This window comes from Rhinichthys klamathensis, unplaced genomic scaffold (assembly GCF_029890125.1).
Source record: "Rhinichthys klamathensis goyatoka isolate OS25496 unplaced genomic scaffold, OSU_Roscu_1.1 h1tg000297l_1, whole genome shotgun sequence".
Classification (NCBI taxonomy): Eukaryota; Metazoa; Chordata; class Actinopteri; order Cypriniformes; family Leuciscidae; genus Rhinichthys; species Rhinichthys klamathensis.
In genome coordinates, this window is record NW_026606816.1 from 198,753 (window position 1) to 226,319 (window position 27,567).

Genomic DNA, 27,567 nt, shown 5'->3' on the forward strand with positions numbered 1-27,567 from the left:
TTGTTGTCTGGCCTTACTGGCACACATCTCGGATTGATGAGAATTAAACATATTTCCTCAACTAGGATTTCTTAGGACTTTTAGTATGTTGTTCTGGACACCTTATAGAAATGATCTATGCTGAAAAAAATTCTTTTACAATTAGTTCAATTTTTGGCTCCAAAATGAGTTACTTTGCCTGGACTATTTCAGAATATTTTTTTCCCAGCTGATGAGCGATAAAAACATTGACAGCCAATCAGAATCCATCCTGCTTTATCGAGCTCAAGCATTTAAAGAGACAGAAGAAAAAACTGCAGAACTGTTTATAGTTATAGATGGTTTTCTTTATTTCTATCCACCAGATGGTACTAATCTCTGGAAGCTTGTTTCCGAGACAGAAAAACTAATTCTGACTTTTTATTTTTCAGAAAAGCAAATTTATATCCTGGACTTTATAATTCATAATTCGTAATTCGGACTTACAATTGTGATTTTGTGTCACAATTCAGATTTTTCTCTCTCGCAAATGCGAGTTTTTTCTCAGAACTGTGAAATATAAATTCTTAGTTATGAACTCAGTTGCGAGATAAAAAGTCGCAATTATTTTTTTATTCTGTGCCGGAAATAAGCTATGATACTAATCTGCCTCCATTCAACAGATTTTAAATAATTTTGCTCCATTTCAACCTTAAATACTGCATTAATTAAAAAATAGCATCAAATGTGTTTTTTCTTATATTTTATAAATTTTAAATAGAAAGAAATGTTCCATAATTTAGAATTTTTTATTGTTTGGTATCCTAAAATCCCCTTAAAATACAAAATGTTAAAGAAAAAATAAATTTTAATGAAAATAAAATGATGTTCTCTGGTCTGTTCTGACCGCGAACAATACAATACTCGGCCTAACCCTAATGAGCACCACCAGAGGGATAACGGTGCTCGTTTCTCACAGCACTTACACACGCTGAAATCGGACCCCCCCCCCCCCCCCACACACACACACACACTTCTCCACATTAATACCTTGTCAACAAAGTTGGCCTCCACCACGTTCTGCTTCTCGTTGTCATCGGGGCCCTCGATGGTGACGAAGAAGATGTTGATGCCGGACTCTCGAGCGAGCCGCGACGCCTCCTCCACCCGGTCCGTGGGCCAGCCGTCCACCAGCACCACCGCCACGTTGGGCGCCCCGCCTCGGTTCCCATTAGCATCGCTGAAGAAGTGCTTGTTGATGTAGGAGAGGGCCTTCCCTTAAAGAGCACAGAGCCAGAGTCAGCACAACACATCTACAGTTCTGCGTCTCAATCGAGCTCTGTTCCGCCTCCAGCCTCGGCCCTCAGGGCTCCCCGTAAACGCTACCAGGACTCCGGAGAGGCGGGGTGTTGCACGCCACGGGAACACTATCAATGCAGCAGTTAGGAAAACATTATTCCACTAAGTTTAATTGAATATTCAGACTTTGAGCTCATGGATTTAATAAGAAACATTTTTAGAAGTGCTGCCCTCAGTGGACCCTGAAAGCACCGAGCTAGCACAGCTAAACATGTTGCTGCATTAAAGTCCCCATCAAATCAAAATGGACAATTCTTGTTTTTTATTGAATATTGCAGTGTTTATTCTAAATGATTTATCTGCGTATTAAATTCATGTCCCTGGTAATCATGAATCAGAATCAGTTCCTCTTGCAGCATCTCTTCTCTTCTCTGATGATGTGGGCGGGGCTATAACCTGTCACTCACATGAGATCCGCCAATAGCAAACCACAACCGTCCAATCAATTCCTCACGGACACAATCAAGCCCCGCCCACATGTGATCTTGTTCCAGAAGCGTTTCACTCGATATACGACACAATAGAGGAGAAAAGACCAGCGAATCTAAAAATTCATTTAAAATTCACACAATGGGTCTCATTCATGAAACACGAGCAGAACGAATTGATGTGTAAATCGTGTGTAAAGTGGTTCTGGCGTAAATTTTCGGATTCATTAAAATGTTCGTATTTTCCAAATGTGAGTTGGTACACAAGAAAACTACACCTGCTCCCAGCCACGCGTAAATAGTGCGCTTAACACCCGAACGTTTTGCTCATTAATAACTAAGGCTGCATTTTAATTCACCTTAATCGGGTACATATTTGCACAGCATTTTGAAAAAATATTATATATAGTAATTACATACTTTTTTTCTTATTATGAGAGCCAGTAATAGCATCTGCGATGGTGGTCCTTCTCCAGTTCGAATACTATTTTTCCGAAGTGAACTAATTCGTTTTTTGCTCTCAAGCTTAATGTCGAACCATTTTCTTCTCACTTCTGGGAATGTTCGATTAACAGATGAAACTCCAGTAACTGCATCTGTAATATACTGCAAGCTTCCTTTTCTTTAGGACCCGATACGCCACTATGTACGCTTGAAAATAAAATGTGGCGTTTTGAATGAACTTCTGATAATAAAACTTCAATTTCTGCATCTGAGAATTTTTTTTTTCATTCGCATTTATGTCATAATATGATGCCCATATATAGTTGTCAGTCGGATTTAATGGGCGGGATTTATGGTAATTGAGAATAAACGTGCACGCCATTTACGACTGATTGGAATTCATTAACACACACACACACACATTTCACTATCACATCTGACGTTTACGAAGTATTTGTGAATCAGGAGAAGAGTTTTCGGGAAGGTCTCTTTACACGCAAATCAGTCGCATATTTACTCGTATATTTACGAATGTTTCATGAATGAGACCCATTGTGTGTGTGCTTTAAAGGGATACTCCACCCAAAAATGAGTTGTTGCAAACCTGTATGAGTTTCTTTCTTCTGCCGAACACAAAGGAAGATATTTTGAAGAACGATTGGAACTTTGGCCCATTGACTTCCATAGTAGAAAAAAAATATACTATGGAAATCAATGGTGCCAAAGTTCCAATCGTTCTTCAAAATATCTTCCTTTGTGTTCGGCAGAAGAAAGAAACTCATACAGGTTTGCAACAACTCATTTTTGGGTGGAGTATCCCTTTAAGTGTCCCGAGAGTTTTCATGCTCACTGCAGTCCTCAGGGGTTTCAGAGTCCAAACAAGCGTGTTTGTGTGAATCATAAGAGAAGATGGAGGGCTACGGCTCTAATTAAACCTCATCCACCCAGATTCATCAAAGCAGATGATGCTGTGTCCTCGGGCTCTCTTTGACTTTACAGGCAGCTGCTGTTTTATTAAAGTGAGACACTATCTATAACACAAACCATACAACCAAATCTCTAGGTTGGATAAACCTCAGGCATTTGGTCGGCTTGCACAGAACCAGCAGAGTGGCACAGCCCTGTAATTTCACAGTTCCCAGCCCAGATTTAGATCTCATTGTGAACCCGTGATAACTCGGAGAGCTCAGGCGGCTCAGCGTTACGCACTCACCTACATGTGACAGGCCGCCCTTCTGGGTGATTTTACTGATGGCCGGCTTCACGTCGCTGGAGCTGGAGAACTGTTTCAGGCTGAATTCTGTGACCGCATCATCCCTGGGTCAGAAATGAAATGCTTATGATTCGTCATGCCAGTTATATTTTGGTGCAATTGTGTATGACAGCATGTAAGTTCATTTAGAGATGTACAAATCTGCAAATCTCCTGATTACTGGTCAGAACTGAAACTCCACGACCCGCCGACTTCAATAAAGGACACATTATACTCAAATAAATCAAGCTAGTTTGGGATCAGTAAGGTTTAAAAAAAGAGAGATTAATATTACAGTGTTCAAAAGTTACAGTCAAGACATTTATAACGTTGCAAAAAATTCTACATCAAATAAATGCGGTTTGTTTGATTTTTCTATTCATCAAAGAATCCTGAAAAATAAAATGTTTGACGGTTTCCACCGAAATATGAAAAGTGTAATCAATTGATTATTCACATAGAAAACAGATGATTTACACTGGAGTAATATTACACTGTTTTTACTGTAGGTTTGTATTCTGTATTTTATCAAGTAAAAAAATCCTTGGTGATTATACTGTACGAGAAAAAACAAAAAAAGTCTTACCGAATCTAACAGTAAATGTATATTAAACTCCTTCAACTCAATATTCTACAATCAACTTTAGGATTCATACACATCTCTGAAGTTCTTGTAATGTAAATATGTTTTCATTTTAGTCAGTGAAAGTAAAATGATATTGTTTCTTTCAGTGGATCTTTCATCTAAACAAGTGTGTAATCTGTAAATATTACAGTCTATTCTGACTTAACCTAAAGACGGTCTTAAGACGGTCATATTTGTATTCTTTAATCGTATTATTTGTTGTGTGTGTGTTGTGTGTGTGCACTGGTGTAGCGGTCGGTCAGCAGCTGCAGTGTCCTCGACAGCCACCAGAGGGCGCTCCACATCACACTACTGTCATCTCCCATAACTCACTGCCCGGACTCTTCATCCATTCCCACAGTCACCTGTGTCTCATTATCTTTTTAACTCACACTATAATAGCCGGGTTTTCACATTCATTCCCTGCGAAGTCTTGTTTAGTGTAACACTGCAATGCCGAGCGTTCTCCCTGGTTTCATGTCTCTTGGTTTCGGATTGCTTGCCTGTGGATTACTCTTTCTCCCGTGTGGCCTTGTTGTGTTTGCATGGACCGCCTGCCTGTGTTTGACCTTGCCTGTGCTTTGGATTACGTCTTTGGATTGCCCTGTTCAGTAAATACTGCACTTGGATCCTCAACCTGCTTGTGTTGGAGCAGTTCGTGACAACTGGAAGCTTCATTACCAAGAAAAATGCCTTGTGTGTGCGAACAGAATTGGCAGTAAACCTCTTTCTGATTCTGAGGGGAAATTAATGTATGCTAAAACCACATTTTATTGGTAATTTTGTGAATAGTAACGGGCTCATGTTAGCTGTAGGTTAAGTGCCAGTCCCTCACTCTTCTCATTAACAATCCTCCAGCATCTGTTTTCTGGCACAGGGACACATTATTACCCGTATTGGATGATGCCCATCATGGCTCCTTCCGCGCCCACATTGAGAGCCTGGGAAACCTCCACGAGGAAGTCTTTCTGAATCTTGAATCGTCGTTTCCCAATACTCCAGCTGCCATCCATGAGGAACGCAATATCCACTTTACAATCTACAGACACGGATGGGAATCGAGTGAGAGCCATGAAGGGAAGCGAGTATAGCTCTATTCTCACCAGTGTCAGGTCTGAGGACAGTACTTGGGTCTCCGCGTGTCCGGCCGCTGAGTTCAGGAGCTCTGGCTAAAGATGAGTCGTGTCCTCGAGCGTTGAATCCTGGGAAATCAGAGGATGCTGCTATTACACATCAACCCTGTACCTTATCCACAGTACTGCTCTGTCGCGCTTGAAAATAACACTGCACCTACACTAAACCCTAACCGATAGTGTGTACCCAAACAGACACGAGATAAACACACATTTGCTGAAGCTAGCGTGGCATCTGAAGCTGTTGGCCGTGACTCGCACCCGAGCGGCGCTGCACTGCTGGACCAGGCGAGCTACAGCCAGTTTACTTCGTTAAAGGGATAGTTCACTTTGAAATTAATTGTTGACATGTTTTATCTTACCTCAAGGGCATCCAAGATGTAGGTGTCTTTGTTTCCGCAGTATTTTCAATTTTGATATTTTTAGGTCAAACCGTTCTTGTCTGTCAGTCATATAATGCAGGTCTATGGTCACCACCTCAAAGAGCAGCACAGAGAAGTCCAAATTAAACATGATTTAATGACTCGTAAATGTAAGTACACATTGATGGCCTAAGACACGAAACGAGCGGTTTGTGTGAGAAAACGAACAGTATTTATATCGTTTTTACCTCTTGTAACCACAGCAGCGTCCAAGTGATCAGAGGGCGCCGGCGCTTCGTCTTTTCCGGAAAGCGCCGGAAGTGAAACCTCGCGCATGTACGTCACTCATTGTTTACACAGAGATTGTAGGTAAGACGGCTAATTAAAAGGGTACTAATTTGCGCTTATTCAGGATGTTTAAACCATCGTAAAAGAAAACAATTCCAAAAAAAAAAAAAAAAAAAATTGTATGAGTGACGTACACGCGCGAGAGATCACTTCTGGTGCTTTCAGGAAAAGACCAAAGCGCCGGCGCCCTCAGATCACTTGGACGCTGCTGTGGTTACAAGAGGTAAAAACGATATAAATACTGTTCGTTTTCTCACACAAACCGCTCGTTTCGTGTCTTAGGCCATCAATGTGTACTTACATTTACGAGTCATTAAATCATGTTTAATGTGGACTTCTCTGTGCTGCTCTTTGAGGTGGAGACCATAGACCTGCATTATATCACTGACAGACAAGAACGGTTTGACCTAAAAATATCAAAATTGAAACTACTGCGGAAACAAAGACACCTACATCTTGGATGCCCTTGAGGTAAGATAAAACATGTCAAAAATTAATTTCAAAGTGAACTATCCCTTTAAATAAGCCACACTAGCTATTTATGTGATGCAAACATCAAAATGTATTAGTTTACAAATCATGCACTATGATAAAAGTGTTTCAGCTCATAACATAGTATTGTGTAAGGAACCGCGTGAAAATAAGTTTATATTAATCAATAATATTTCCCTGTAATCATAATTTTTGTGAAAAGGAATACAATTGGTTGGTGTTTTGCTGTATTTAGTGTTCATTTCAGGTGTAAACTGGAGTGAATTGTAAGTATAGATGCATTTTTCCAGTGAGCTTGTGTTGCATTAAAGGCTTTTCTAAACTCTTCAGTCAGTGGTTAGTTTCCTCACCTGAGTCGAATGGGTTTGACTCCGCTGGCGTCTCTGTGACAGGAACACACACTAATTAATGATTAATCACACAATCTTTAAAAAAGTGTAAACGATCTGCAAAGTTTCATAGATCAAAGGTGCAGATAAATGGAGGTTTTGTCTTCCAAAAGAAAGAAGTGATTCTGAACTGAAACGAGTCGTCAGTAATTCCGTCTCACTTCCTGCTAAATCTATATAGGTTTGTAACTCATTTGCATAATGCCAGCCTCTGGTATTGATTGGCTGATCGCGTCTCTTAGCCCCGCCCTCAAACACTGGTGTATCTGAGACTGGAGGAGTTCGGCTCCTGTTGTTCGTGTCGAGAAGACGCTGTTTTCTGAGATTGATACGGTAAAACCACTGATCTATATAGAATGACTGGATAGCTCATGATGTCATAAACAGTGAAGCCACCGCGCCGCCATATTGTGATTCCCTAGTGAGCTCACGCGTTCTATTGAATCAATAGGAAATTGTATGATTTGACTGAGAAAACATTGCATAACGAGACACCGTCTTTAAATCTAAAGTCTCCCTGAACGGTCTTACAACGCAAACATCCTAAGCATTTAAATGAGTATTTGTTTAAAGTCGGAAATTATTCCTGCTTACTAAAAATTAACTATATGTGAATTGTGAACTCAAAATTTAGCTCTTTCTGATTGTGTTTTACAGATAGATCAGTAGTCTGTTCAAGTATTTGATTAGTTAGCAAGAACATGTCCAGGAAATGCATAATACAAATTGTATGGGTTAATGTACACCTGTTTCACCTCTTATTTACCCCTTATTTACACTGCACACGTCTGCGGCGCGTTTACAGCTGCGACACGGCTACCGGAGCTGATCGCGCCCACAAATCGGCAAATCACGTGGAAATGCTCCCGGTGTGAGTTGACACCGCGTGAAGGTAGGAATAAAACATTGTCGGAGCCATAATGCGCCGCAGATGTGTGCACTGTAAATAAGGGGTTTACACATAGGCCTACTCCGTTTGCAGTGCATATTTTTACCATACCCACGTCAACAGGTGGAGCTTTCACTGCCCGCGGATGCCCGTCCTGTGCGGTGCGTGCAGAGATCGTTTGTGCTGCAGGCGCTGAATTAAAGTGACAGCGCATGGTTCGTGGTCAAACTGAACACGGATTGACATGAAAATATTAAATATATGCATTTAATTAAATTTATAAGAAGTAATGCATTGAATAATACGTTTATTGGGTTTAAACTTGAATATGTCTGTGAGAGAATGCATAGTAGGCTATAATTTTTTACTATATATGGGCTTAAAGTACAACCTGTGAGCAGTTTTTCAAGATCCTTTTGTGATCTTCGTTTTACACTTGTTGATGTGCAGCGGGTCATCTTAAACGTGCCGTCGGAGCTACCGATCTCTGTATAACGGCCGTTGGAGCCCTCTGCTGGTAGGGAATCGTAAGATGGCCGCTCGAACACTTCCGGTGGCTTCACTGCCTGGTGGCAGTTTAGAACGGCATGAGCTATCCAGTCATTATATAGATCAGTGGGTAAAACCCACGCCATCGTTACTGTTCGTATCACTGTGATCAAGAGCTGAGATTCAGATATGATAATGAGCGTTTACTTTCTGACCAATCAGAGCAGAGCAGCTCTCAGAGAGGCGGGGCTTAGAGAGACTGAATCCTCGATGGAAGCGTTTCAGACACTGAGAGACAGAGCTGAAGTTGCAGTGGAGATTATGAGGACATTACAGTGTTTTTTTTACCTTGGATGCATGTAAACGTATCGTAGGAGATTCCAAAATAACATTAGGAACCTTTAAAATAGCATAATAGGTGCACTTTAAGCAGACACTGGACTATACTGTGCATTGTGAGAGAACTGTGGGCTTTTGTATATAAATGTGCTTGTGTTTGTGACACACCTCTGCTGTGGCCCGTCGCAGGCGGAGGCTTGTGGTGTTCTGGCTCAGGAGCTGGAAACACAAATCATGTACACATGAATCTGGCCTCCAGTTTCACAAAGACACAGTGACTCACAGTGATGGTGACCCTCCTCACTACAGTAACACCAGTAACAGATTCCAGATCAGCCACGAGCCTTAAACATACAGTAAAGCCGAGGGCCATACACTTCTTCTCATGAATTTTTCAAGTTTCACCTGTACTTTGCATTACTCCAAAATAAAAGAAGAGAATACTTACAAAACTGTCCAAAGTGATAGTGGTGCTGGTGCTCGGTGTTCCCCGGCGCCGGGTCGAGCGCTGCAGGACAGAGGCAGCGTGTGCACGAGCGGTTAGTTCAGCGCAGTGCATTATGGGAAACATACCCATAATACCTGTGTCAATGTGTTAGCATAACAAGCCGTAAAGAAAAGCGTAGCTTACCACCTGTTCTCTGACATGGAGGATGAAGCTAAAGTCATATCGCAGAAACACATGCTCTGAATGATTTGATATCATATGGGCCGCACATTGGGATGGATTTATTAAACGTTCTTGAAAGCTTATGCCGTGGTCTATTTAAACCACATGAAGGAAGTGAATGATAATGTAGGAACCGGCATACACTGATATGATGCTATGGTGCATGAACAGGCATGTGCTAGCCACACTATGAAGCCATAATGCAGATTTATGTGTTTCTTTGTTATTCTCCTCGGGTACTGGAGTGGATTTACAGTCTGACAACACGAAGGCCTTACCTGCGGGGTCAGCGGGGCTCGTCCGGCTCCAGGTGTGGCCCGTGTTCGGCACTGAGTGGCTACCATCTGAACACAGAAAGCGATGTTTGGGCCTCATGTCAGATATAGACATGATGGAGTAAGGATTAGCATGAATTATTATGAGTTTATGGATATTCACTCGGAATTTAAAAGCATGTTTAGCCTTCGTTTATGTCGTGTTTAATGTTTGCTTATGGAGGGTTACGTTATTGAACTGGATGGACCTGCATAATGATTCTGATACCTGTTGGCCTTCTGGTGCCAGAGAACCAATCAGGGCGTGCGTACGCAGGGTGCGTCCAATCACGGCGTACCAATGCTAGACGGGGAGATTTAGAAACTGCTTACAATACATACAAGACATAACATGGACTTGAACTGATTCTCTCTAAACAAGAGACAAAACAAGCTAAAGTTTATGAAGCATGGAAATATTAATTAAATTACAGGTGAAATATAAAAGGGTTTGCTCAAAAACACATTATTTATCATTTAATGGTAAAGTCCCCCTGTGCCTGTGGTGAAAATCCAGCTTTTAATGTTGTTTATGTGTGTATGTGGTGTGTTTAATACGCTTTAAGACACACCATGTGTAAGTTCATAAGTCGACAGCATTGCTGAGTATTTCCTCCTTAAAACTGCAGTGAACCAAAGACAGTCTCAAAAACACGGTTTGAAATCGCTGGTGTTTCTGACGTCACAAACGACCTTGTAACCAATCAGATCAACGTGTGATCGTCAACCAGTGGATCTCTGAGCTGAGGGAGTGAGTGGAGGTGGGGCTCATTTGCATATTCATAGAACCACGCATACTAAATGAGGCAAGGGTGTCGAGTTACATTCAAGATATTTTAAGGCATGAAGTTTTTTGCTTTTTTCAAAGAAAAAACGTTTAAATATGTAATTTTGGTGATCAAACAAACTCATAACAAACATTACAACTGTGTTGCTCAGAGACACAAGTGTCGACTCAGGTTTGACTTTGTTTCTGAAATATTGCCTTATTTGACAAGAGAGCAAAGATAGTGTTTAGTGTTTAGTGTTTTAGTGTTTAGTTAGTGCAATATTGCGTGTAAAAATCAAGTTAAATATTAATATCCTGTTTATTGATCTGTAGTATAAAATCATCAGATATTTTGTGCCAGAGATAAGTCTCAAGAATCAGTGAAACTGAAAGATCCTTGTTCATGCCTTAGGAACAAATGACAGGGCTAGTACATTAGCATCTAGTTTATTACTGGTCTTTAACTTAGTTGACATCAATGGCACTGGTGAATATCCATGAAAGCTCAATATTTGTTTACTGGCATCATGTAAAATTAGTTTATTGGAGAGCCTTACTAATGTATAATGTGCTTTACCTGATCCCTCTAGATGCAAGAAAGAGCACTGGACTTCTTTAATTGCATGTTTGATGTGTATCAGCACGCTCATGCTAATAGATGGCATCTGCAGACACTTACTGGGATTCGACTGCGGCGTGTGTTGCTTTCTCTCAGACTGCGGCTGCACCCGACTCAAAGCTGCTTATCAACGTGAAACAGATGGAACAATATCCAAGAGAGAAGAAAGCAAGAGTTCATGCACCGCAGCTGCTACTGAGTGATGTCTGAATCGAGTGAATGCGTCATGCAAACCTGAAGCTGAGGGAACATGCGGCTGTCTCCGGATGGTGGAGCTCAGCTCTGGCCGCTGCACACCTGCCGTCACAACACACACATGTTCAACACAAGCTGCACCTCGCTGAAACAATACACTACTGTCAAAGCCAACTAAACCAAGAAAAGGCATGCATACTGGTTAATTACTAACCAGCCTGAATAATGGCTGGAGTTAAAATGTATCGGCTAGTTTACTATGCTGGTTCATGCCCTGGTCTGATCACAGTGGTGGTGTTAGTTTAGTGTCACCAAACTCCGTCCATACAGTCAAACCAAGAATTATTCAGACACCAGATATCATTTTGTTATATTTTTTCACTAGTGTGATCAGGACACTATAGTTCATTTCTGTAAGTGAGGAGCGCAAAATAAAGTAAACTGTGACATATTACACCCAAATATTCTTCATACAGTGACTACCAGTAACAATGATTCCTCCACTTTGAGCTGATCATGTTCTGCTGAAGTGTGTTTTCTGTAACTGCTAATGCTCTTTTTACACACAGACTGAACAACATGAAGCATTGCTTGGTCACTGGTTGAGCTAAACTGGTATTATCTAATTGTGGAGTTAAATTTAACAGCTGACAGATATTCAACATAATTCATGTGTGAGAGTCTAACAGAAGGACGGACAAAACCAGTCAAATATCAGCTGATCTGAGAACTCTGAGTTCTGCTCATATTTATAAACTATAGCGAATAAACTGAGATAATGTGAGAAATGTTGAAGGTGTTTGAATACATTTTGGTTTGACATTTTTCATTAGCTCCAACCAACAGGAAGTCGGCCATCTTGGATTTAAATGAGAATCTTTTGAAAATTGCAAAATTTGATTTTTTAAAAACTCCTCCAAGGAGATTAATACAATTCTCACCAAACTTGGTAAAGATGATGCCGAGACATTAAAGATGCTCAATTGCGAATGGATTTTTGATATCTTAAATGATGTTGCCAAGGCAAGGGAATTAGTGCCAAAAAAGAGAAACAGGAAGAGTCTCATATACTAGTGCATTTTCTGATTTAGATTAAACTGTATGTTTGCTCATGAGGGCTGATCACATGAATGTTGCTATTGTTGTTCACAGTCATAGCGCCACCAGCTGGCAGCAGGAAGTGACACATACAACAGACTTTGAAACACAGACAGAGTAATAGGAGTGTGGTTTACCTGTGTTGGTGCGTGGTAAAAACCTATTGGCATAGACGGAGCTGCCTCTAAATGCTTTAGACAAATGTTATGGTTAGAGTTTAGAGCTTGTGTTATTGACAGAAAGTGAAGAATACACAGTGGACATAAAGTAGGACATACCTTGCGTGGGACCCTTTCCTTGGGCACTCTGTGATTGTCCTACATGCCGCATTTAGAGAGAACATAGATATTGAAGCAGTAGATATATTCTGTTTCTGTTTCAGCTGTAACAGTAACCGTAAAGTCAGCACGAAATCCTGGTCTTACTGTACAGGATTCATCAGTGCATTTTATTCTAAAGAAAAAATATCTTTAACCTTTATCAAAATGTTAGTATTAATACACTTTGCCTTTGACACAACTGGTGCTCAAACCAGTGTTGGAGTAAAGCATTACAAGTAACGTGCATTATGTAATCAGATTACTTTTTGATATAACGAGTAAAGTAACTTTTTACAAGTAATGTGTATTACGTAAACACATATTTTTATATAATGTGTAAAGTAACGCAAAAGTAACGTAACGCATTACTCTGCATAAAATGTACATTTCCTTTAAATTACTTTACATAAAAAGTTATGTAATTAGTTCATTTTTAGGGAGTAATGCAATATTGTAACATTATTTTTAAAAGTAACTTTCCCCAACACTGGCTTCAACTACAATTGTCACTGGTATAGTAATCAGAGGATAAAATTAAACTCCACCTTACAATTTCCTTCTTATTTAATATCTTTGTCACTCATCATGTTGTGGAAATGAAATGCTGTTTCATGCGTACTTTAAAGTGGATTAGATTAAAGAAAAGGGATTTCACAGGCCAACACCATCTACACCCCAAACGTCAAGACGGTTACTACAATAACAAGAATCAAAGGAAAACTGCAGGAGACCATTAGCTCTGTAAAGCACCACAAAAAACACCCCGAGATCTCTGAATAAAATTATACGACAGCAGAAAGCAGCTGCAAGAACACAAGTCCCACATGAGGGAGGCTTCGACATGCCAGCTTGACTTACGTGCAACAGAGCTGAAATACGGGTGACTGCTGCCTAGATCAGAAAGAAAGATTTTGCTTTAGAAACAGAGAGAGGAAAAAAGGACGGATTGAGAGGGAACCTGATCCATATTGTCCAGTCAGGATGTTCATTTCAATAGGGTACTGGAAAACTGCCCCAGTAACAAATGGATAAAAGATGGATGATTCTACTATAAGGGACCATGATTCATTCAAGGCATTAAATGAAAGATTTAAACAGGCATTAAACAGATTGGCTCACCTGCCTCGCGGACTTTATGAACGGTGGCCCGTGGCTTGGCTGATGTGGTTGTGGGCGGAGCTGTGGAGGTGGGCGTGGTCACAGGAGTGGTTGTGGGCGGAGCTGTGGTGGTGGGCGTGGTCACAGGAGTGGTTGTGGGCGGGGCTGTGGTGGAGCTCGGCTCCGCCTCTGGAGCTTCTGTCACTGGTGACACTGGGAAGTACGACAGCTCTTTAGATTCACCTTAAGCCTAGTTCACACTACATGATTTTAAAACGTCGGGCTGAACTGTGCGGTTCACACTACATGACTTGCTCTCTGTGAAATCAGGAGTGTTCAAGTTGTTGAGCTGTTCACACCACACGACACAACGTGATTGATCCGCAACAGGAGGTAACGCACTACACGAGTTGACAACAACTCTGTCACCCAACGATTCTATCTTGTCTACAAACCACGTTTTGTCATGAAAAATCACGCGATAAAACGAACCGGAAATGACGCGAAACAGCACGCGCGCCAATACCCAGCGAAGAAGACGAAGAAGTACACAACACGCGAACATGCCTTGCTCTGATTGGCTGTAGCTCATGACATCACGTGAGCTTGAGTCGTGCGACAGCTCTGGATATCTAGCATGCTAGATATTTTTCTGGGCGTCTGCGAGGCGTCTGCGAGGCGTCTTTGATGCGTTGCTGGCTCTTTCATACTAACAGATTGGCGAGCGTTCATCGCCCGCTAATCTCCCGCGATTTTCACGCGATAACACCCTGACCTGTTGGCGAGCTCAACGATTTGCAAATCGGGCTTAAAATCATGTAGTGTAAACTAGGCTTTAGGAAACATGAATGGATGATGAGCTGCTACTGGACACTGACATTCATCATCAAAGAGCTTCTGTGAACAAGATTCTGGCCTTGGATCCACACTCCTCTATCAGGTTCTGCCAAAGGGGAGTATGCTGGGAGTTTAGCAATCCCATGATCTTGGCATTGTTAGCGCCATGCATTATTGGTTGAGCTAAAGGCTTAAAGACATAGAAATATGACAAACTAGCATTACAAACACTTACCAGGTTTCACTATGGGTCTTGAGTGTACAAAGACCAGAGTGGATGGATATATCACTCCCTTCTTTGGTTTACCCACTGACACATAAAACCAAAGGTTATAAATCCAACATTCAAAACATAAGTTAAACAATGTGAGAAAGTAAGTTTCTTACGAAATTAGTGTGTCTTTCCATGTTTCTCATTTCATTTGATTGCTATAGCGAGCCTACAGTAGGAGTGTTTGCTCAGAGTAAAGTTCCCCCTACCTGAGACAGAAAATGATTCTCTCCAGTTGGGTAAGGACAGGGATCGGATGCCGTTGGCAAAGCTGCCCTTGTAGATCGGCTGTCCGGCACTCTTCATCACAATTACCTTTCCTCCAGAGTTACTGATGACTCCACTGAAAACAACAAACAGCAAAACACCATGCATGTGAGAGCTAGTAAATTCGGTAGCTTTAAGCAAATATCTAGACAGAACATTCAATTTAATTTACAGCTAATTATAGAATGCTATGCAAATGGATTTACTTAATTAGATATGCAATTCAATTGAGAGGTTGCAACTTAAATTTGACTGAGATCCGATGGCAAAGAGGTTTTGATCACTTCTGGAGATAATCCAAACTCAATGCATGCAGTCTGCCTTATACTGCGGTGTAGAGATCAAGGAGAGAGCGGGGAATGAGTCTAGGACATGATGCAGACCAGCAGCCCACATGTGCACTAACCCATTCACCACAGCAAGCCATAAGAAACAGTATTTGTTGAAGAGGCATTTTGTGCAACCTGATCCACCTGTGTAATTCTGCTCATTTATCAAGTTTCATAGTGTCAGAACTTGACCACTGAGGCCATAATATAAATTCATGTACTCTCCAAACCTCTCAGGAGCCCCTCTAAACAGACATCTGAGGATCAGATGCTACCAGATGCTCACAAACCAGGGAAGGCCTTAAGCGATCTCTAAAGACATCTTCTCCCTGCTTGAGCTCATATACAGGGTTCGGACAGGTAAGGAATGCTATAAAAAGCTTAATTTCCCCCACACCACTAAACCTACTAAGGACAACAAGAACTACAGCAAGTGTTGAGCTGCTATCATGTGGGGTCAAACATGAATGAGGTAATATTATGCCCTTGTATAAAGCCTTGATGTTGTTTTTGGGATCTACTAGGTTTCCACGCTCAAATGTTGATTATTTTCCCCATATTCTCCATTGTTGCGGCTCCTCTCTTCCCAGTCTGTCAGTAACGCTCTGTTTACTTCCTGTCTCTATGAAGCCCCTCCTTCTGAAAAGCACACTGTGCTCTGATTGGTCGGCTGGAGCAGTGTGTTGTGATTGGTTGAGCGCTTCGAGTGTGTTTGGGAAATGTCCCGCCCCTTCCCATAACCGCCAGTTTAACACACTACTGACTAACTCAACCAGGCCCCGCCCCTTTAATTTTGCGTATGGATTATTATAATGAGGAATATTGTGACGTGTTCGTTCCCGGAAGAAACTCAAGATACAATGGAGGCGTTTCAGGAGTTCAGAAACACTGACACTGATATAGAGGAGAACTGGAGCTTCTTCATGATCACACAGCAACATCACACACTAAAGAAAGATGAACATGGAAAACAGCACCATAGGACTCCTTCAAAGAACTTTTATCAATAAAATAGCATTGAAAACTTCTTACTCAACAAAATAGCATTGAAAACTTCTTACTCAACAAAGAACAGACTGATAGTATGTATTTTTAAATTAGCCTGTGCTTGTGTTAGTTTCTTTTTGATTAGATTAGCAACTTAGATTAGTAATTTGGTCAAGGCAGCCCAAGCTTTCGCATAGTAATGTCTTTTACCCTAAGACTGATCAAACTTTAACATCAGGTCTCATGTATAGCTCACCTGTGAATAGCAGCATTGCAGATACTGGATATTGAGGCAAACACACCCGTCCCATAGACCTTCTCCTTGCTCTCCCTGCAGTTACCTGGACACTTCACAATAAACTCTGGGAGATTGATCTTCCCAGACCGCATTTCACATTCAATTGCTGGAACGACTGGAAAAGCAGAATCAATGTCAGAAGAATGTGGCAAACATGCAAATTACTATTAGCATAGAAATCAAAAAATCAAAAGTTGTCACTGTCATCCTTTCAATAGCTACTAATATATACCATTTAGGTACTAAGGTGTACCTTTGAGTTACTAATATGCACCATTTAGGTGTGAATAGGGTAAAAAGGAGTACATTGTGAAAGGTTCCCACCCATTTAAGCTACCTTGTTTTTGCTTTTTGTTCTTTCCATTTGGCTTTGCTCCACTGGAAGTCAGCAGAAATGCTAGGATATACAGAACATAATGCAAAAGCAAATTATGAGACAACATTATCCAAGTTATTACATTCTCTGAAATCAAATAAGACCAACGTAAGACTATTCCTGGCATAATTTCAGAACTCGGAGTAGCAGTAAAACTGTAATCCGAAATAAAGCAGAAGGGCTTTATCTCCCTAATACTCGTTCCTTCCACCTCTCTGATGTTGAACGGGCTGTAAATTCAGCGAGTGTTTTGTCTTGTGGACGTAACATAAACATGTGAAACCGCTTATAGCAGCGTAGAACTGAAAAAAAAAACAAAAAAACATCACAGAGACTCTAAAAGGAATACTTTTCTTTATATTTACTGTTTATAAAAGTATACTTATAAAGCCCGTGTCACTCAGATTTATATTTAACAGTGAAATCAGTGACAATAACAATAGGAAACCACAGAATTGATGCTGAAAATTCAGCTTTGATCACATATTTCTGTCATTTGATCACCATCTCAATCATAGATAGAAATGACCATTTGCAGCCAATACAGGCAATTTACTATAGGAAAAATACAGAGTTAAAGTTTTTTAACAGATATAGCCCCACCTATGGTCTAATCATATGTCGCATGCTCTCATCTATTTTCGTGAAGTTTTGAGTTTTCATTCAGGAATGATAGGCTTTTGGGTAGACTTGGCCAAACCTGTTTTTTAAATGACCCTGCTATAGCTATCCAGAGGCCAAAGTTTTTTTTTTTTTTGATACCTATTGACCTAGAGAGTCCTGAGAATTGTGCCACGTCCTTTTCAATGCGACCACAACATGAGCTCTTACTTAGGTGTGCTGAGTTTGGTGAAAATATCTCATTCCGTTCACGAGTTATAGACATTTTAGTAAAAGTGGCTCCTCCCACTTCTACTTTTGGCGGCCCTTAAGGGGTAGTTTTATTGAGAACTATTGACAATCAGACTCCAGGGAATCTTGCTGCACTGGTTTGGTTCCGATCGATCGGGCCAAAACCCTAGATCTCGCAAAAGTAGTTTTAAAAAAAAACAAACATCCAAAATACCCGAAAATTTCGCCTAACGGTTTAGGAGTTATGAGGCATTTTGTACTTTTGACCGTTGTAGCGCCCCCGTCAGGCCGATCGGGGCGAGCATTGGTGACGTTGTAGGCAGTGTGAGTACTACTAGCCCTCAAAGTTTCAAGTCTCTATGACTTACGGTTTGGTCTGCCCGCTCACTTTTAGGGGAGAATGCTGATCCTTGGAAAATTGAACAATTACAAAAGGGTTACAGGGCTACACGCTTGAACCCCTAATAAAAAGTCATGTCATTACACCTTTAAGTAAATATACCTGTTTTCAGAAGTACAATTTTATATACTGTATATAAAAAAAGAAAATCGTAAAAAAACACCTACCGATAAAGACAGCAGTGAGAGTCGATTTACTCATCTTGAGCTCCACAGTGTAAATCTGCTCAAATGTTTTCTTCAGCCTCCGTATGTCTTCCTGTAATCCACCAGAGGAAAGGCTTCGGAAACTTTAAAGGCAAATACAAAAATGAAATGTGTTAATGAATGCAAATGTCACTTTGAAGCAAAGCGTGGTGTCAAACAGCAACACGATGACGAAGATGAAGGTAAAATAATACTTATTTAAAGTCCCCCTGTGGTGGAACCCAGTGAATGGAGGCGGGGCTCATTTGCATATTCATAGAATCACGTATACTAAATGAGGCAGGGGTGTCAAGTTACATTCAAGATATTTTAAGGCATGAAGAAATTTTAAAAAAGTTTAAATATGTCATTTTGGTGATCAAAGATTAGTTTTAAGGGATACAAGCATTGACTACAGGGGGACTTTAATAGAAAAAAGCATCACCAAACTCAACATAAGCATTAAATACACAGGCAAACTAGGAATATTAACAACACACAGCAGAATAACGAAATCATATACCGTGACAACTAAAGACCGGCGGGGACTAGAACAAAGGAGACTGAATAGAAACAGTAGAATTACACCCTCCACAGATTTTACAGTAATCATTGGTGTCAAAAAATATGATCTACTATTTTTAAGATTTTAAAGCCTTGTATTGGTAATGAAGCTAGCAGAATGTTAAGATGGCTTTCTCTAAACCAGTAAACTAGTTTGGTTACAGGAAATGTGAATGATAACTCATCAGACCATGTTATATTTTAAGTATATATCCAGACTGCATTCATGGTGTATTTTTGTGCACTAGTCTTGGACACAACTGTTTTTTTAATGGCAGCCCTTTCAAAAACCCTGGCTTTATGAAGCCTGTGGATATTCTGCGGCTCAACACACACGCTGCCAACCTCATCAGGGTAACAAAGACTGCAGAAAGGAAAGCCAGGTCAGTAATTTCTCATCTCAATGATGGCATTATCTCTCAACTCAACCCCACGGCCTGAGACACAGGCCTGATTTACTAAAAGTTGGCATGTATAAACATTTTTTTATAAAAAGAAAACATACTGTAATTAACAATACAGGTAGATTGAGATTGGGTCATGGGTTGTAAAGTCTTGTGGTTTCTGGGGGTTTCCTTGAATGAGACTGTAATTTCAGGAGCCCCTCCAAACATGCACCAAATTAAGGGATGCCAGATGGGTTAATTATATACTGAACCCAGAGGTCGCGTTAACAGGAAAATTTAATTAAAACAGAAAAAACAAAACAGTATTTATTGTTTAAATTTTGTGATAAAACAACCAGAATTTGAAATCTGAGACTTTGTTTCATATCAAAAGTAACAAAGCTTATTGCCATATATTAGACAAACATTCATGATGAAACCTGAAAAGTGACGAAAAGTCAACTTTCTCTTCATAAATAAATAAATGCATAATCTTGCCTATATGCTTGTCCTGTAAGTTTGTGAATAAAAATGAAAAACAGAGCCTATTAAATGGCTTATTATCATTTAAATGTGAAAATTAAAATGATGGGTAATAATAGATTATGACTGAATTTTTACGACCGAAAATGACGAACAATGCGAAAGCCTTAGGCGACCTCTGGCTGACCCTGCTGATCTGGGGTGAGTTTTCTGTACGTCGTAAATCACTGCTCACTACCATAGTATGATCATCATTGAAGAAATCAACTCGTTAGTCTCGCAAACCTGTAGTTCAACCACGTTGGTTAATGATGTCACAGGTGGTGCATGAATCCGTTTGAGGTTGAATTACTGCCAGATCTTTAGCTATAAATTACAGACATGGCATCTGAGGACTATTTCTCATTTTCTCAGTTATTCTATTCTCAAAAACTGTGTTTTAAATCTCTTGATAAACTAAAAGATGTACATGACATTTGTGTGTATTTGAAATGAAAGATATAGATTGTACTGAATGTCTTGATTATTTTGCTCAAGATAAGGATTTATTAAGTCAAACAAGAAACTCTGCTTCAAACCACAGCTCGAGATCTGTCGTCCCAAACACACAACTCTGCGATGCTGTTTGCGAAGGTTCGTTTGATGTTTTCGGGAAACACGACTGATTGAACTTTGCTGATAACGATGAAACTTGCGGAACATAGTTGGCGAATAATGTTTTAGGGAAACACACCTTAGTAAAGGTGTCCTCGCAAGGGATCCCTGGTTATATATGGACAATACTTTAAAAGGCTAAGCATTTGGCTTTACACATAGGCTAGTATTTGTGTCAAAAAAGTATACTTTTAACCATATGACCTGCACACGCCACAGTAACTGGTTTGGGGGGCATTGGCGCAGACCCTGACCACTATTACTGTTCACATATGGGTTTCTTTCTTAAAATCTGCATGAAAGGTAAGTTGCGCTCGTCTTTTCTTCTCTATTGTGTCGTATATCCGAGTTAAACGCTTCTGTAACAAGAACAAATGTGGGCGGGGCTTGATTGTGTCTGTGGGGAATTGATTGGATGGTTGTGGTTTGCTATTGGTGGATCTCATGTGAGTGACAGGTTATAGCCCCGCCCACATCACCAGAGAAGAGAAGAGATGCTGCAAGAGGAAGTTATTCTGATTCAAGATTATTAACACAATAATGATGTGCACCGATAAATCATTTATAATAAACACTGCAATATTCCATTAAAAAATAAAAAATGGTCCATTCTGATTTCATGGTGACTCAACTGGTGAGCGGAGCTAATGTAAATAGCCTTTGTCAACAACATGTGCTATTTGCACTTAGGCTCCGTTCACACTGCAAGCTTAGTGCTCAATTCAGATTTATTGCTCAGATCCGATTTTTTTGTATATCTGTTCACATTGTTGTTTTAAATGCGTCTAATATCAGATTCCAGTGGGAACATATCCTGGTCCTGAACTGACCCACATGCACAAAATAAAATCGAAATTGAAGAGTTCATTTTCAGTGTGGTTTGTGCCGTTCACACTGTCACGAGAAAAAACTGATCTGAGTCACATGTGAGCAAAAAAATCGGATTTGGGCCACATTTACCTGCAGTCTTAGGCTGCATTTACACTGCAGGTCTTGATGTCCAAATCCGATTTTCTGACTATACCCTGACTATACCCGACCCGCTTACATCATCTTTTAAAAGTGACCCGTATCCGATGTTTGCATTTACACTATACACTGCTGAAACTACCAAATGTAGACGTTCTGACCCGGAAAAAAGGAAGTAAAACAGCACGAAATACAATGGATGCAGATGCGAATAAAATTATCCAGCGTTTTGCTTTCCACAATATTTTTAAAAGTCATTAAGCTTTTTATCTTACGGTGGCACTGGGGGGTTTATCCCAGCATCAGTGTTCCCACTGGGGGGTTTATCCCAGCATCAGTGTTCCCAATGGGGGTTTATCCCAGCATCAGTGTTCCCACTGCGGGGTTTATCCCAGCATCAGTGTTCCCACTGGGGGGGTTATCCCAGCATTAGTGTTCCCAATGGGGGGTTATCCCAGCATCAGTGTTCCCACTGGGGGGTTTATCCCAGCATCAGTGTTCCCACTGGGGGGTTTATCCCAGCATCAGTGTTCCCACAGGGGGGTTTATCCCAGCATCAGTGTTCCCACTGGGGGGTTTATCCCAGCATCAGTGTTCCCAATGGGGGGCTATCCCAGCATTAGTGTTCCCACAGGGGGGTTTATCCCAGCATCAGTGTTCCCACTGGGGGGTTTATCCCAGCATCAGTGTTCCCACTGGGGGGTTTATCCCAGCATCAGTGTTCCCACTGGGGGGTTTATCCCAGCATCAGTGTTCCCAATGGGGGGCTATCCCAGCATTAGTGTTCCCACAGGGGGGTTTATCCCAGCATCAGTGTTCCCACTGGGGGGGTTATCCCAGCATTAGTGTTCCCAATGGGGATGGGGGGGGGGGGGGTTATACCAGCATTAGTGTTCCAGCATTATACCAGCATTAGTGTTCGAATAAAATTATCCAGCGTTTTGCTTTCCACAATATTTTTAAAAGTCATTAAGCTTTTTATCTTACGGTGGCACTGGGGGGTTTATCCCAGCATCAGTGTTCCCACTGGGGGGTTTCTCCCAGCATCAGTGTTCCCACTGGGGGGTTTATCCCAGCATCAGTGTTCCCACTGGGGGGTTTATCCCAGCATCAGTGTTCCCACTGGGGGGGTTATCCCAGCATTAGTGTTCCCAATGGGGGGTTATCCCAGCATTAGTGTTCCCAATGGGGATGGGGGGGGGGGGGGGTTATACCAGCATCAGTGTTCCCACAGGGGGGTTTATCCCAGCATCAGTGTTCCCACTGGGGGGTTTATCCCAGCATCAGTGTTCCCACTGGGGGGTTTATCCCAGCATCAGTGTTCCCAATGGGGGGCTATCCCAGCATTAGTGTTCCCACAGGGGGGTTTATCCCAGCATCAGTGTTCCCACTGGGGGGGTTATCCCAGCATTAGTGTTCCCAATGGGGATGGGGGGGGGGGGGGGGGGGGGGGGGTGTTATCCCAGCATCAGTGTTCCCACAGGGGGGTTTATCCCAGCATCAGTGTTCCCACAGGGGGGTTTATCCCAGCATCAGTGTTCCCACTGGGGGGGTTATCCCAGCATTAGTGTTCCCAATGGGGATGGGGGGGGGGGGGGGGGGGGGGGGGTGGTATACCAGCATCAGTGTTCCCACAGGGGGGTTTATCCCAGCATCAGTGTTCCCACTGCGGGGTTTATCCCAGCATTAGTGTTCCCAATGGGGGGTTATCCCAGCATTAGTGTTCCCAATGGGGATGGGGGGGGGTTATACCAGCATCAGTGTTCTTACAGGGGGGTTTATCCCAGCATCAGTGTTCCCACTGGGGTTCTTGAATTGAAAGTGGCGTGTATGTTTACGCTAAGTCATGATGTCATGTTGCCCAGCATCAGTGTTCCCACTGGGGGGTTTCTCACAGCATCAGTGTTCCCACTGGGGGTTTATCCCAGCATCAGTGTTCCCACTGGGGGGTTTCTCCCAGCATCAGTGTTCCCAATGGGGGGTTTATCTCAGGATCTCAGCTGGAGCTGCTTCTTCGAGCCCCTCCACTGCGGACATCAAGCCAAACACGCTTAACCTTATTAGCTTAAAGATTATATGGGCAAAGGAACTCATGAATTCTTAGTAAATCACCTTCAATACACTCATGAAGTGTACCTGCCATTTGAAAGACTATACAACCAAATCAGTTCCCTTTATTTTTGTTCTCAAGTGAAACAACCTTGAGCCCTATTCAGACGGTAATTGTTTCTCATGGGGCCGTAAGGTGTTTTCACCATTTACAGGGTTAGTCTGTGATTTTATTGCCGTCTGAATCCAGAATGTCTGTGTTTTTCTCCCACCGCCTGCGTAAAAAATCCCTGGCCGAAGTACCTACTGTTTTTTGACAAACAGCAAGATCATGTGTTGATTTAATCGCCGTCCGAATCAACATCTCTGAGTTTACATGAAGAGATCACCTCAAAATTCGCTGTTTAAATCCTTTTTGATCTCTGCAGAGCACCGTACGTACGATAACTGTTGCGCTTTACTGTAATCTACATGCATTTTAAAGATGTACACTTTTATTACTGAAATACTGGAAAGATTTTACAAGAACAATATTTCATCAATGCTACACCTCAGCGAACGAAAAGGAGAAAGAGAAAAATCACGTAAACATTTGAAATGGGGCGTTTTTGTGACAGCAATATATATCATACCGTTTTAAAATAGGTAGACTATTATGCACAACATTAAAAATACAAACCAAGCTATAGGAGTATTTGTGGATCAGACGGCTGAGAAGAAGACTCCCAAATCCACCGTTCTTCATCATTTAACTCCTGGATGTCAGAGCCATGGACATGAATAATGACATATACAGTTACACTGGTGCCGCACGCAGTAGATTACTGTACACTGCACACCCCATCTTCACCGTAATGAGTGTTAAATACTGTAGTATTTAAAGACCAGTATCTGCTTACCCAGTTAAAAACCCTGCTTAACCAAATTGCACCACTTTGTGACATGCAAAGGCCTTTCTGGCCCAAAACTGACCAAGTCTGTCTCCATTAACCACCTCAATGCATCTACAGTTGTGATTTAGGTACTCGTTGAACTCAAGTTGAACTCGTGTGAACTCATGTTGTGTTTCAGGCGCTTCACCACATATAGCTTTATTTTCTCAGGATCTGTAATCATTGAGTGCAATCATAACACACAGATTAGGGAGGAATTCTGAGATCAATGAGCTTCAGCTCTTCTTAAAGCCCAGAGTGAGCAGACAGACCAAACCAATGACCACACATGAAAGAAAACCTGTGACACGTTCAAACATCATAAAAGGAAACTATACACCTTATCCATCCATCCATCCATTCTCAGAAGCGCTTGTCCTCTGTAGAGACACTGTGGATTTGAACCTGCACCTCAGAGTTCACTAAACATCCAATATTGTGAGAATAAAAGAGCTGATCTTCATGACAGCTGGTTTAGATGAATTACACCACATTAGGAAAAAATAAGGAAACAATAGCAAAATGGTGAAAAGTTTTTTTGAGTCACAAGACTAATGTTCAGATCAGTGGCAGCTGGTACCTTGAGCTGACAAATCTCCTGAACAATCAACGTCTAAGAAACAGACTAATATCCCATAATCCCCATCTAACTGAAAGCATTACTGAGCAACAGCAGAACAGCTCAAAGAATAAACATACATTGAACCCACTTTATATTCAGTGTCTTTAACATTTAAATTGATCATTTGATACAGTTAGCCAACTATGGTCACAAGTTCCGTCATTGCCAACATAGTTCAACAATTCTATGTTTCCCGAAAAAAATGTTCCAAGAGATATGTGCTTCAAATCATCATCATCGTCATCATCATCATCATCATCATCATCATCATCAAAGCTTTATTCAGGACACACGTGGTCCAAAACACAAACAATAAAACATTCCAATACAAATACAAAAAGAAACCACAGAATCCACAATAAATATTTTCATATTTATGATAAATAAGGCCAACGGTTCCACTTACTGGAGGAAAACCAGACTGAACTTAGTGTCGGGTTCGTCACTGTTAAAATTATACCATTTACAGAGTCAGATAACCCACACATAGATCTGTACATGCTCTTGCGATTTAAGGAGACTACCAGACAGAGAGACTTCAGGAAATGACAGTGTCCTGTCCTCCTTACTCCTAACAATCATAATATTACTCTTCTTTTCATTGCATTTAATGTCAAAGTCTGAGCAATATTGAGAGCAAACCCTCAGCAACTGTTGAAGGCGCGCACTATATGGACAGAAGATCACCAAATCGTCCGCGTACATCAAGTGGATGATCGTGTACAACAGAGGCGTGAACATGTTAATATGGGTTCGCAAAAGTCGTCACTCGTTGGGTAGTTTCTCCAACGATGCGATGTACTATAGTATGAGTTACATGCTTGTACAGTAAACGCATGCTTGACAAAACTCAGCTTTACAATGTAGGGTTGCTATGCAGTTCTGAGTGTTCTAGTGTGTCATGAGGTTTGTCTGCACATCTCGAAGTTTAAGTTGTTTAGCTCTTTACTCTTGCGTATGGGTGTTCAATTCAATTAGGGGGAGGGTCATTCTCATTACAGACAGCATTTGATTGGACAAACGTTTCTATAGGCCTAAGCGCATGTTGAGTCATAGTCCTCTTTCTTCCCAGATGAGGAAGTCTTCATTTTAAATGTGTATTCAAGCAAAAAAAAAAAAATCTCAACTTTTTTGGAGTTTACTAGCATACTTAAACATTGATGGAAATAAATGTTGTGATGTTATTTCCATCAAGAGGTGCATCATTTCTTGGTCCAGATCTTGTATTGTCAACACAAGAGTCCTGCACTCTGTAAAGTCTCCTCCAGCACACCCGAACACTTTCACTGATATCAAGATCTGGACTCGTGGACATTATTCTTCATGCTCCTCACAACCGTTCTCTCACAGTCTGAGTGTTATGAATCTTCACATTATCATGCTGGAATATGGCCATGATGTTCTTCCTACATGGTTGTTTAAGAGATGAAAAGCTACACACTCCATTAGAGTTAGAAGAACTGTTGCTAAACATATAAGAAACATAATAATCACTGCAATACTGATCCAATCACAGACTCTTAGGCATTTGCCTATTTAAATCCAAACAGTGAGCTTTTTGGCTGGGCAGTGTGTGTATATACATATATATATATATATATAGTAATAATAAAAGTTGACACATATGATCAGACTGTTGGGACAGCTGAACAAAGAGCAGCGGGAGAAACACAGCAGTCCTCGAACTGCAGACATGTCTCTACAGAGCTTCCCTTCACATCTTCACATCTTCACACACACACACACACACACACACACACTCATTCACTCACTCAATACAAGCCTGATCAAGCTCACAGCGATTCCTCACATACTGCTGTAAACACACACACACACACACACGGATGAGGGAGAATAGAGATTGTTCTTCTCTTCTGCAGGATGGCTTTAGGCTGCAGGTTCAGCACGTCACACATCTACCTGAGAGTGAACTTATCCTTATCCGAGCCCAAATAAACACTAAAACCCTGTGCATTCCCAACAGAGCACACACACCGACTCTATGTGACGCGACAGTGTCTCGATATTTACTTGAAAAGTAGATGAATCAGATGAAAACATGTGGAGAAAAGACTGAACCACACACCTGCAGGTAATTCAAACAAACATAAAAGTTTGTGCCGTTTTTCTCTCAGAGAAACCGAATCCACATGAAAGTGTGTGAAAAGAGCGTCGATCTTACCTTTACAGCTGCTCGGCTCACGCGCACAGATTCTCCGGTCGCGCGCGCTGCTGTCAGTGTGTGTGTGTGTGTGTGTGTGTGTGATGTTGGAGGGGGGAAAGTCACTGCCTCCTTCAGTCCCACCCTAAACACACGCACAGCTGTGAACAGTCATCAAGGTCACGATCAAAACTCTCCGTAATACAGTATGTGTGACTCATTCCTGCTGTACATCAGCATGTTTACTCTCCAGCCTATCAGCCATTCAGAAATTCAGAAAAATGTATTTTTGGGGAAATTAAACCAAATTAAGATTTAGAGTTAAATCTATTTATTATAAATAGCTGATTATGAT

At 41.3% G+C, this 27,567-nt stretch overlaps 1 protein-coding gene across 1 annotated transcript in view; it reads right to left on the reverse strand.

Moving 5' to 3' along the window:
• The window catches only part of vit (vitrin), a 42,037-nt gene extending 14,709 nt beyond the window's left edge, over nt 1-27,328 (reverse strand). The window contains exons 1-21 of the mRNA XM_056270115.1: nt 27,240-27,328; nt 18,375-18,496; nt 16,917-16,976; nt 16,538-16,694; nt 14,908-15,041; nt 14,663-14,737; nt 13,612-13,833; nt 13,351-13,383; nt 12,451-12,489; nt 12,310-12,363; nt 11,114-11,176; nt 10,940-10,999; nt 9,685-9,795; nt 9,456-9,521; nt 8,956-9,015; nt 8,676-8,726; nt 6,752-6,784; nt 5,194-5,268; nt 4,958-5,105; nt 3,403-3,506; nt 1,009-1,235 (exon numbers count right to left, since the gene is read on the reverse strand). Of these exons, the coding sequence (XP_056126090.1) occupies nt 1,009-1,235; nt 3,403-3,506; nt 4,958-5,105; nt 5,194-5,268; nt 6,752-6,784; nt 8,676-8,726; nt 8,956-9,015; nt 9,456-9,521; nt 9,685-9,795; nt 10,940-10,999; nt 11,114-11,176; nt 12,310-12,363; nt 12,451-12,489; nt 13,351-13,383; nt 13,612-13,833; nt 14,663-14,737; nt 14,908-15,041; nt 16,538-16,694; nt 16,917-16,976; nt 18,375-18,408 (1,806 nt within the window). The 5' untranslated portion in view covers nt 18,409-18,496; nt 27,240-27,328. The remainder of the gene's footprint in view (nt 1-1,008; nt 1,236-3,402; nt 3,507-4,957; nt 5,106-5,193; nt 5,269-6,751; nt 6,785-8,675; nt 8,727-8,955; nt 9,016-9,455; nt 9,522-9,684; nt 9,796-10,939; nt 11,000-11,113; nt 11,177-12,309; nt 12,364-12,450; nt 12,490-13,350; nt 13,384-13,611; nt 13,834-14,662; nt 14,738-14,907; nt 15,042-16,537; nt 16,695-16,916; nt 16,977-18,374; nt 18,497-27,239) is intronic.
• Between the last annotated feature and the right edge of the window lie 239 nt (nt 27,329-27,567).